Raw genomic sequence first — 11,457 nt, forward strand, 5'->3', positions numbered from 1 at the left:
GTCCGCAGATTGACTAGGATTAGGGCATGGTATGAAGAATGCTATAAATATCATTGACCCTCCCATGCTGAATCTGTACAAGATCAGCTCTACGAATCATCAGGATCTGTAGATTCTCTCCCATAGTAGATCTCACAATGCAGGTTCTCCTTTCTGGTGCCCTCCTGGCCCTTGTCGGGATAGCTCAGGCCGAGGTATCAGCCTATGGACAGTGTATGGATCGAATGTTCCTCTAGCTTAGTATTTGTCCTTGGACTAACTGGCATTTAGGCGGAGGCAGTGGATACACAGGAAGCACCACTTGCGTGTCAGGCTTCGTCTGTACTTCGCAGAATGAGTGTATGTGAATACCAGTTACATTAGAGCTTGACTTCATACTAACTTCTCCCAAGGGTACTCTCAATGCCTCCCAGGAACAGCAACCAGCAGTGCTACAACATCAGCAGTGACCACCACCAAGGCCACCACTACCACGCTGACAACGACCACCAAGTCAACAACGCAGGCAGCTACTGCTACCTCGCCAGGGGCTGTTTGTACTGGAACATTTAGTGCAATCTCAGCTTCCGACTTTGTGTCCAATCTGCATCCCGGTTGGAACCTGGGAAACACCCTTGATGCCGTTCCCGATGAGGGATCTTGGAACAATCTACCGGTTGTGGCGTCGACCTTTGATACCGTGAAAGCTGCCGGATTTAAGAGTGTCCGACTTCCAGTTACCTATGCTTATCACTTTACTGGAAGCTCACCAGATTGGACCGTTGACCCAGCATGGCTGCAGCGAGTCTCCGACGTGGTTGATATGATTGTTGCTCGTGGACTCTATGCCATCGTTGATGTGCATCATGGTATGATATAGATAACCTTGTATTCAAGACATTTACTGACACAAAACAGATTCATGGGTTTGGGCTGATGTTAGCAAGTCCGGAGCCGATCTTACCATGATTGAAGAGAAATTCTACAAACTCTGGTATCAAATTGGAACCAAGTTGGCCTGCAAATCCAATCTCGTTGCCTTTGAGCCTATCAATGAGCCTCCATGCAATACTGCCGCCGATGCTACTGAGATCAACAAATTGAACAAGATCTTCCTCCAGGCTATCAACGATGCCGGTGGGTTCAACTCGCAAAGAGTCGTGACTCTAGTCGGAGGTGGTCAGGATAGCATCAAGACTTCAGACTGGTTTGTTGCACCATCTGGATTTTCGAATCCTTATGCTATTCAATTCCACTACTACAGCCCTTGTGAGTCGTAAATGAGTTTATATTATTGAGTTGAACTGACTGAGTTGCTTCTAGACGACTTCATCTTCAGCGCTTGGTAAGAGTATAAACCCAACATTTTGACATTATTTACTGACTCCAAACAGGGGAAAGACCATTTGGGGCTCTGACAGTGACAAGACAACTATAAAGACCGATTTCCAGAACATACGCAACGCTTTCCCCAATGTACCCCTTCTTCTGGGTGAATACGATGCTTCACCCACCAACACCGAGCCCGCTGCTCGATGGAAGTACGTTGACTTCTTGATCAAGACTGCAGCCAGTCTCGACATCTCCTGTGTGCTGTGGGATAACGGATTGGATCACTTGGACCGAACCACCGGAGTCTGGCGTGACTCGAACTCTCTCTCGATTATCGCAAAGTCCACCGAGTCTACTGCAAATAGTTTGCCAGATAGCACCGAGGATGGTTCTGCAACCACCCAGTCATCGTCGGCTTATATTTTCCATCAATATGGAACTGCTGTGACAGCACAGACCCTTCCTTTCATCTTCAACGGTAACACTCTCTCGTCAATCAGTGACTCTACTGGTGCGAAATTGGCGTCGGGAACAGACTATTCTGTCTCGGGTGCGAATATCATCTTCACAGCTTCGTACTTATCCAAGCATCTTTCATCCACCACAGCACCAGGTGTCGTTGCCACTCTAACCCTGAAGTTCTCAGGAGGATACTCGTCCCCTGTTATCCAAATTGTTCAATGGAAGACTCCGACTCTGTCATCCACATCGGCAGTGGCCTCATCTGTCTCTGGCTCTGACCTTTTAATTCCAATCACCTGGGGTGGTTTGCCAACTATCGCTGCCGTAAAGGCTTTGGCCAAGAGTGGAACATACCTGGTCGATGACTGGACACATTACCTGGGTCCTATCCAGCAAGCGAGAGCTGTAAGCTGGGGCCCCATTCCTCCTTTATCATTTGCCAAATACTAATATATCAATCTAGACCTACGCCGGCCAGTATAACTGGGACGCGTCCCATGTAATCCTTACTTCATCTGCTATTGACTCTGTCATCTCCGCTGGCCAATCGGCCGTGTTCACCTTCGAGTTCTTCCCGCGGGATAATGGTGTTGTGAATGCTGTCAACTTCACCTTGACTGTCTGATGGGATTTTTATCTCAATGACCGTGGTGGTTATACTGAGATGGTTTGACTATATTATAAATCTTTAAGCGCTCTTGATTGGGATTTGCTTAGCAGCCTCGGTATCGAATATCATGTTTCCCATCAATATCACATTTATGTACAAAAAGAAAGAAGAAAAAAACCAACCCATCGCTGTCATCAAGTCGTTAAATTCCATGGCAGATAGCCAAGATCAATACAGGGTCTTTAATTCCCGTAAAGGAAGATGAGGGTCATATTTATCCCACACAATCTTATTCCTCTCATTCAAGTGCGCACCCTCATCCGTGATGCTGATGATGGAATCAGTCTCCAAAACCTCATGGTTACTGAACCCCCACTTATCGCGTGGGATCCACAAATTCGGTGGTGGCGATGCTACACATGGTTCGAAATATGCTGTACGCATCTCTTCGGGTGTGTACGAAACCTCCTCAAGATTCCGGCGAACCTTTTGACGCAATGCCGCGTAATCTTTGTATACGTTCGGGTGGAACCATCTCCAGAAGGCCATTGCGCGTGGGCGGCGCTCTTCGTTGATCGCTGCCACTGCATCTTCTTTTTCTTGAAGCATTTCCTCCTCGGCGTCAAGGGATCGTGGTAAGAAAGTATTCAGTGGGGTGAGTGCGTCGTTGAGCGACATGTGCGCCAAAATGTTGCCAATCATGAATAGAACCATGATGATGACTGGGCCGATAGCACCCTTGATGGCGCAAAGTCCTATCAAGCAAATTTCAGCCAGGTAGAGACCCGTTAACAAATGTTGCAGGGCTCGTGGGTAGACTAGTCCCTTTGTATCAATATTGATGTCATATACGAAGAGGAAGTTGTATCGGTAGGCTTGGTACACAAGATAAAGTCCGAGGAAGGCAAATCCCAGAATCAGAGGTGCGATGCATGAATAGGTCAACGCTAAAGAATCGAGTCAGTTGATCCTCGTTGGAGCATGAGTAGGGCATCGCTTACCAATTACAGCCATGTTGGTGAAGATGGGGAAGACATTGCCCCAGCTGAGACTGGCCAGTTCGGCCCATCCTTGAAACAGACGACGAGGGGAATAGGCAAAAAATGTGGTCACAAACTTAAACACCAAGGCACTGACAATTTGAACAAGGGCCATGGAACTCATACTCAGTCCCTGCAGCATGAAGTAAGAAATGTAGAAATTAGTCGCCTTGGGTAAGTTCTGCGCCAGCAGATCTTTGACCGAGAGAGGATCCTTGACGATTTGTGCAGTAGCAGCCGATGCAGCCGATGTCAAGGTCGTGACCAAGAACACTTGGACCACTTGGAAGACAAAGTGGGCGCTTTGTGTGAACAGCTCAACCCGTGCCTTTGATGGGACTCCAGCTCGCCTAGCACATACTATGTCAAAGTCAGCAGGGGTTCGAGGAACAAGACGAATTTGGGGAGCGTACTGCGACATATGATCGGTACTAGCGACATCAACGCCGCTAGGGCCGCAGCAGGCAGAAGGCCCTCAATCGCTCCTTTCATGAAATCGGGCAAGTCAAGAATGAATTTGAGGAAGGGTATCAGCGTGCAAATGTACGTGATATTCGAAATTGCACCAACTATTGCCGCAGGAAACGACCAAAAGATGACCATCGCCGCCAGGAATCCCTGGACTGCGAATCTCCTGACAATTCTTTGCCACCAGCTTAGATTCAGTGCCGACCATACCACCTCGGAAGGGGAAACTCCAATGAATCGAGGCGTCATATGGAACGGCTGGTGATGCGACAGGGTTTGTAGGGCGACTTGTGCATCAGCCTGGCTGTTGAATTCGACAAAGATTGCACTAAGCATTTTTGCTTGACCCTTTTGGTGTTTGGATTGCATATTTGATACTTCTTCGATTTTCTTTGCGAGCTGAGCCCGATACCAGTGGATAGAGTCGACCTTTTCGCCAAAAAGTTTCAGTCGATGCATGGGACGTTGGACCTTGTGAGACCATGCCGGGTTGCTTGACTCGCAGTCCAAGCACACATCAGTATTCAATTCGCCTGTTTTGATTGCTTGGGTGCGAATTTTATTTGCTCGTCGAATGAGCTTGGTCTCTGCGGTCTCCAGCTTCTCGGCTAATTGATCTCGTTCTCTAACCATCTTTTCCAACTTTGAGCAGTCGGAGGTAATCCAAGTTCGGCGGATCGAGTCCCCAAATACTTGTCGTAGTTTGTCCTCATTCTTGTACGCATCCGGAACTGACATGAAGAGGACTGTACGGGACGACATTCGAGATGCGTAGGCAGGCGAATTGAGGTAGGCCTGGCGGAGATTTGCATAGTACAGGCTTTCTCTGACTACGACATAAAACACGAACGCTATACTCGTCAGTAGGCTGTTTTTTTTTTTCAAATGTTTTTGGCGAGTGGATACCGAGGACTTACAGAAGTAAACACATGCCACTATAACATTGGCATAGTATCTGTTGGGGTTCTTGACGTTACTGAAACTCAAGATATCGAGCTCAGTATTGCCGTTGCCCCCGGTGGCATGAAGTGGCAACAGAATGGGCCATGTAATCACGCAGCCTGTCAGACATGTTGCAGCCAGGACGCGCAAAAATCGCAGGAACAGATACCCGTCTAGCGATGAGTGGTGAAGCACATGATTGTCTTCGATTTTTAAAAATGTCCCGAGCCAGTTCACCCAACCAGAAGGCAACTCGGGACTCCGTTGATGCTCATGTATATCGGGCAAGTAGGATCTCGGAGCGTACCATCGGCGTTGAGTTCGCCGAAATATCAGAAACAGGCTGACCCAAAACAAAGCGTATGCGAGTGCAGGCAATAAAGTCATCATCAATGCCGAGCCTGATGAGCCCCCTCCGCCGGTGAGACTGCTAGCAATATCACCGGAGGTGGTTGACGCGTCGCCTCGCGACGAGCCAATATTTGAGTCGTTATTCTGAATTCCATTAGCCAGGATTTCTCTCTATGGGATGGGGAGTTTTTTTTTTTACCGTTATACTATCCATGGTGAGTATCTCCAAGTTTGAAAAGCAAAGAGATATACACTATGACAGGAAAGAGGGGACTATACAGGTCCCGTAAGAAAAGAAGCAAAGAAAAAAAAAAAGTACTCTTCACCCCCGTTTCCGACCTGTCACTCACAAGGAAGATTGACAAGTTGGTGAATGCAAGAGCTGATAGGCCAGATGAATTAAATTAATCCCAAGCGTCTCGTCGATCCGATAGTTTGTGGGTCTACCTTGGCGATATGTACGAATGTAGTACTCTAGTAACTCTACTATATTAGAGGAAATGTAGTGTAGAACCTGTGTATGTACTCCATATAAAGTACAAATATACCTTTTGAAAAAAGAAAAAGATCAAAAAGGAGAAAATCCCTGAAAATCCAGCAAATCCAGAAAATCCACATCTAACAACTCTCTCCGTGCGGGTCTCCATAAAATTCCCAGGCCGATCCTCGCTAGTCAACCCCTGAGAACTTTGAAGATTCGAAGTTCATGCGTTCAATGCAGGAATACGAAACTGTGTGCTTTCAAGGTTTATGGTGAACTTATTAGATCATTGTACAACTTCTTAGCTCGGCTCTTTTTGCCCTGTCTCAAGGCTGAATGCAAGGGGGATCTGGAAAGCTTTGGGGTTACAACACATGGGGAATGTTGAGAGCCCTGTCAAGATATATGCAGAAAAACCGGTATATGCACTGCCGTTCTCACGTGGAGAATATATGATCTGTCTTATCCTCTAAAGTGGTAGATATAAATATGTTTTACTTATGCCGTACAGAGTAAACGGTAGGCAGCCTTAGAGTCGAGAGGCATAGGTCGTACCATGTCCACGCATGTACACTGCAGACTGTGGGGAGCACAACATACGAGTAGATCGTATGGAAACCTAAACCTGAGGCCTTGGCATGTGTCTCTCTTCTCTCTTTTGCAAGGACCCTTACTTGATGTTGGAAGGGTTGCACTACATTTTTGGTTGCAACCTGTCAAAACATACATGTACTTGAGAACCTCGTTCTAGATAACCGTGAAAGGGAAATCGTAATCAACCCTCGGCAAAGAAAAGTCAGCGCATATATCAGAGATATCATATGGATATGCGCTTTGTATATCGGGAGTGTGCCGCTGAACGGGAAACCCGTCGGGACTATGCCGTATTGATGGTTTCGATATCTGACCGATTTCTTATAAATGGATTTTTACGTCTATATTGTCACTTTCTAATACATACCTTCTTTATCTTCCACTCTGATTATACATTTGTCGTCATGTTGTCTCTCCACGGGAAAGTTGCCCTCATCACTGGCCTTGGCCAAAGCCAATCCGAAGGCTGGGGCATCGGTGCCGCCATCGCTGTTCTCCTAGCTCGACAAGGTGCGAAAATATTCGGTGGAAATCGTACGCTTGCTTCGACCGTTTCCACCAAACAAGCTATTGAGGCCGAGGGTGGAACTTGCGACGTCGTGGAAACAGACGTGACATCAGCCACATCAACAAAGACCCTCGTGGAAGCTTGTATGGCTAAATACGGACGGGTTGACATTCTGATAAACAACGTTGGGGGGTCAGAGCCGGGGTGTCCCGCTACCATGCTGGAGGAAGTTTGGGATTCCCAGGTGGACCTCAATCTCAAGAGTGTGTTTTTGATGTGCCAACATGTTCTACCAATAATGGAGCAGCAAGGCAGTGGTGCAGTGGTGAGCGTTGCCAGCATCGCCGGCTTGAGGTACATTGGAAAGCCCCAGGTTGGATACGCTGCGACGAAAGCTGCCATCATTCAGTTGATGAAGACAACGGCTGTCATCTATGCACCCAAGGGTGTACGTTTGAACACGGTTGTTCCTGGGCTCATGGACACCCCGTACACAAAGTGTATGGTATCCAAATATGCGGCGGATGGTCAAGCGGAAAGATACATGGAGATGCGTCATGCGCAAGTTCCAATGGGGAAAATGGGCAACGCGTGGGATGTTGCCAATGCTACGCTTTTCCTAGTTAGTGACGAGGCACAGTATATAACTGGTCAGGAACTCATCGTGGATGGTGGGATAACATCTTCGACGGGGAGGACATGATTAGAGATAGAAGGTTCCTGGGTAGAACGGGTAGCTTTGGGCCAAGCTGTTGAAGAATCGGAACAATGTTTATGTCTATGTACAACATCCTTGAAATAAGGATTCAGCTCTTAGCTTCACGATTCTCCTTGGAGACAGGCAGGAACTTGGTGTGTGAACCCTTTGAAACCAAGGGGCCCACTTCATTGTCGACGACTCGGGAAATTTTGACGGTTGTGAAGGCCATTGACTTTCCCACCCGATCAGCAACGGCAGAGATATCCAGGGTATCTCCGATAGTGGCAGTTGAGAGATACGAAACGTGGATATCAATGCTTGCGCCTGTTCTCTCATGTCCATGTGTGGCTATCGACATGCCCCCCGCCCAATCGATGATGGTTGCAGAGACCGCCCCATGAATGGTGCCCCGTGAATTCACATGTTCCGCTGTGAGCTTAAGTCGGGCTTGCATCTGGCCACGGGTTGCACTAATAATATCGACATCGGAGAGAAGTAGGCGATAGATAGGGCTTTCATCCTTGGTTCGTTCCCAAACCCCCCGGACATGCTCCAATTCGGTGGAATTCATAGTGAGTAATCACTTTAGGGAAATAAAGCTGGGAGAATGAGGATATAGCCAAAAGAACAAGGAAAAATATAGGAGAATTGGGGATTTTCGAAGGAGTCGGAGGGGCCGAGAGCGGAGTGTCCCGCACACGGAGTCAATCCGAGATGGACACTGAGGAACATAGTTGGATATCTAAAGATATCTTGTTATGATATCTTGCTATGATCTTGCTTGGACCTTCGTCCATGTACGATTAAATTGGAACAGGTATCCCGATGGGATGTCGATCTGTGTCAACTGGAGAACTACAACATATATCGTCTCAAAAAATCCAATTCTATTCAAGATAAATCACTTAATTCATTCTCATACTTGTCATTTGAAAGAGGCAGGCATAGATATAAGGAACGAATCGAATCTCAAATATGAATCTCAAAAGTTCAAGTCCAAGGTGTAGAGATGGAGAGCGGTGAATCTGGTGATAGTTGCAGAAAAAGGGGAGATACCAACAACATCAACTCTTTGTCAGTTCGCAAAATGGAGAACTCGGCAAGGACGTTCAATTCCTTCGAGGCCAAGCAGCCCTTCCCACCTCTTCTGGCCGAAGACCCCATATCCCCGGACGAACCGCAAGAGAGCTATGAAGACGAGAGTATCACCTCCCCCGGCTATGAGGAGATCGAGGTGGAGGACGATGCGGATTTCCAGTCGCACTACTCGTTAGAGCACCAATCATTCTCCGACACAGACTCCGATGATTCTTCTAATATTAACCGAAATCATCCATTTCGCCAATCCTCCGGCTCTCTCCATGGCCCCAATGCATTTGCGCCTCCGTTCTACAATCGTCCACCCACCCCTCTACCGCCCTCTCCCTCACTCACTTCTCTTCTTCGGCCGCCCTTCTCGACCACTACATCACGTCCAACTACTCCAGACAGCTCCGATGTAGAGACTCCCAACGATACCGAGGCGGCAGTCGCCAAGTCAGCCCGTCGCGCAACCACCGTTCCGCGCGCCAGTCCGAAGGTCCCTACCTATGAATACTATGGCTTCGTGTTATACCTGGCTTCGTCATTGGCTTTTCGTAAGTCTCATGGGAAATTGCCGGTGCAGTCTTTCGTATTCACTCGCATACTGACCGGACCAACTCAGTGTTTTACCTCCTATGGTCTTATCTCCCGTCGCCATTCCTCCATCAGCTAGGCATCTACTATTATCCCAACCGTTGGTGGTCGCTGGCAATCCCCGCGTGGTTGGTGATGTTTCTTATCTACATTTATGCTGCGCTCGCCACATATAATACAGGCTACCTTACTTTGCCCATGCACAGCATCGAGAACATTGTTGATGAAGTCGCAAATGTATCGGTGATTGATGGAAAGGCACGGAGACGTCCCGGTGGTGCTACCAAGATGAAGCCCGGTGCTACCTCCTATCAGATCATGGGACCCCAAAATCGCAAAGTCAATTGGCGAGAAATTTGGAGTGAGGGAACCGACGCCGTTATGGATGTACCGGTAGGGGGAGTGTGTGAGGTTTTGTATGGCCAAGATCGAGAGGAAGACTTCGATTATCCGGCTGGAGACTCATAGCTTCTCGGTTTAATCGATTTCTTTGCCAATTCAAGCCGATAACTCCAAAATATTGATTTGAGTGTTGCTGTTTACTGGGATGCGCCAATGACGTCGCGTTAGAACCATATCACGTGATTGGCAGATCGGGGAGTCTCGCCTTCCGCCTTCCGCCTTGCTATCTCACTCAGGCGACAACCAACACGGCTACTGTTGAGAGAATAATTCCAAAATGACAGCAGAACGGCCCTCGACCCCACCTCCTCAGCCCAAGGGCTCAGAGGCAGGACAACTTCTCCGCGCTCCTATCACTCCGGAACAACAACGGAGGATAGTAAGTTCCCTCGAAGTTTGCGACATGGTCAGCCCAAACTAACCATTGTTGCTAATAGGAAGTTAATCGAATGAAAGCCAAAGCTCTCCGGGAGAAACGTGAAGCCGAACTATCCCAAGCCGCTGCGAATACCTCCCAACCCGCAACAGGTGCCAAGCGCTCGTTCACTTCGATGGCGGCATCCAGTCAGCCTGCTAATATGCGCGATGCATCTTCTTCCAATCGCCCACTGGACTCGATCAAGCCAGCCCGAAACTTTACAAGCTATGTCGACTATGATTTTAGCAAGATGACCGATACGAAGGGTGGATTTTTGACCCAGGAGGATGACCCGTTCAATAAACAACTACACGTGCCGGATGGGAAAGAAGTACAAAAGCCAGCACATATGACGCAGAAGGAGTGGGAACGTCATCAAATACTGCAATCACTCAAGCGAAATCGGGAGGGACCCTTTGAACCAGGTCTAAGTGTCCTAGATGATAAAAGCAAGCAGAAGACATGTCGTGAATGTGGCAGTCTCGAAATTGATTGGAAATGGGAAGAGGAATTGAAGTGTTGCATCTGTCATGCTTGCAAGGAGAAGCACCCAGAGAAATACAGTTTGTTGACCAAGACGGAAGCCAAAGAAGATTATCTCTTGACAGATCGTGAGTACTTGATTGTCGCCTATGAAAAGAGAGATGTGCTAATCAGCCTGCGCACAGCTGAACTTCGAGACGAAGAGCTCCTTCCACGCCTCGAGCGTCCGAATCCACATAAGTCTACATGGAACAGCATGATGTTGTATCTACGATATCAGATCGAAGAATATGCGTTCTCGGAGAAGAAATGGGGTTCAACGGAGGCGCTGGACGCCGAGTTTGAGCGCCGAGAAGGTGACAAGAAACGGCGACGGGAGGCCAAATTTAAAACGAAGCTGCAGGAGCTGAAGAAGCGCACACGTGTGGAGGCCTACCGACGCAACCGCCAAGGTGCTTCGGGTGGAGAGTTTGGTGACGACCTTGGTTCTGGGCGGAAGCATGTTCATCAATGGGGCCGACCCATTGAGAATCCAGAAACTGGAATTGGTATCAAGACGTGTGTAGACTGTGGAATGGAGGTGGAAGAGCTCGAGTTCTAGAGCCAAATGTACCGTAGCATGAAGATTATTGTATGAGACCACGAGCAAATTTAGCATTTGAACCTATATTATATTGAACACTCTTTTTCATATCGATGGAGTTACTACAATGAATCTTTTACGACAGTCGTTGAAAAAACATTCAAGGTTATTTCGTTGAGCTGTTCTATCGAACGTCATATATACATCTAGAGTCAACATTGAAACCAGATCGTTTTATTTTCGTAAGAGCCAACTGTCAAATTCGATATCAACCTATATCTTAGATCAAAAGTTCAGAAACATCGAACAATTGTAATATTTCAAGTTCACGGTGCATCTATGCTGTAGGTATATACTTACACGTAGCTCTGGAGGTCCATATAGTTGGTGCCTGAGAAAATAGGTGCCAATTCCATCACCTTCGCTT

The 11,457-nt window shown here is 47.7% G+C and overlaps 6 protein-coding genes across 6 annotated transcripts; 4 read left to right on the top strand and 2 right to left on the bottom strand.

Annotated features, from left to right (window-relative positions):
* Nucleotides 1-137: 137 nt before the first annotated feature.
* Nucleotides 138-2,398, top strand: N7517_008919 (putative extracellular endoglucanase; the record flags this gene model as incomplete). Its single annotated transcript, XM_056726648.1, has 7 exons — nt 138-213; nt 271-339; nt 393-848; nt 898-1,248; nt 1,303-1,324; nt 1,374-2,178; nt 2,237-2,398. The coding sequence occupies 7 exons, from the start codon at nt 138-140 to the stop codon at nt 2,396-2,398; spliced, it is 1,941 nt and encodes a 646-aa protein (XP_056577499.1).
* A 213-nt stretch (nt 2,399-2,611) lies between these two features.
* On the bottom strand, nt 2,612-5,398 carry N7517_008920 (uncharacterized protein; the record flags this gene model as incomplete). Its single annotated transcript, XM_056726649.1, has 5 exons — nt 2,612-3,330; nt 3,385-3,783; nt 3,837-4,742; nt 4,809-5,328; nt 5,384-5,398. 5 exons carry the CDS (start codon nt 5,396-5,398, stop codon nt 2,612-2,614), a joined length of 2,559 nt encoding a protein of 852 aa, XP_056577500.1.
* Nucleotides 5,399-6,663: 1,265 nt separating this feature from the next.
* Nucleotides 6,664-7,470, top strand: N7517_008921 (SDR family NAD(P)-dependent oxidoreductase; the record flags this gene model as incomplete). The annotated part of the gene is made up of 1 exon (XM_056726650.1): nt 6,664-7,470. One exon carries the CDS (start codon nt 6,664-6,666, stop codon nt 7,468-7,470), a length of 807 nt encoding a protein of 268 aa, XP_056577501.1.
* Nucleotides 7,471-7,573: 103 nt separating this feature from the next.
* N7517_008922 (PaaI family thioesterase) lies at nt 7,574-8,038 on the bottom strand (the record flags this gene model as incomplete). The annotated part of the gene is made up of 1 exon (XM_056726651.1): nt 7,574-8,038. The coding sequence occupies one exon, from the start codon at nt 8,036-8,038 to the stop codon at nt 7,574-7,576; it is 465 nt and encodes a 154-aa protein (XP_056577502.1).
* A 516-nt stretch (nt 8,039-8,554) lies between these two features.
* N7517_008923 (uncharacterized protein) lies at nt 8,555-9,612 on the top strand (the record flags this gene model as incomplete). Its single annotated transcript, XM_056726652.1, has 2 exons — nt 8,555-9,104; nt 9,173-9,612. 2 exons carry the CDS (start codon nt 8,555-8,557, stop codon nt 9,610-9,612), a joined length of 990 nt encoding a protein of 329 aa, XP_056577503.1.
* Nucleotides 9,613-9,823: 211 nt separating this feature from the next.
* rad14 (DNA repair protein RAD14) lies at nt 9,824-11,048 on the top strand (the record flags this gene model as incomplete). The annotated part of the gene is made up of 3 exons (XM_056726653.1): nt 9,824-9,925; nt 9,984-10,575; nt 10,633-11,048. 3 exons carry the CDS (start codon nt 9,824-9,826, stop codon nt 11,046-11,048), a joined length of 1,110 nt encoding a protein of 369 aa, XP_056577504.1.
* Nucleotides 11,049-11,457: the final 409 nt, after the last annotated feature.

Source organism: Penicillium concentricum (genome assembly GCF_028827145.1).
Source record: "Penicillium concentricum strain IBT 3081 chromosome Unknown utg000003l_segment0_segment0, whole genome shotgun sequence".
Taxonomy (NCBI): domain Eukaryota; kingdom Fungi; phylum Ascomycota; class Eurotiomycetes; order Eurotiales; family Aspergillaceae; genus Penicillium; species Penicillium concentricum.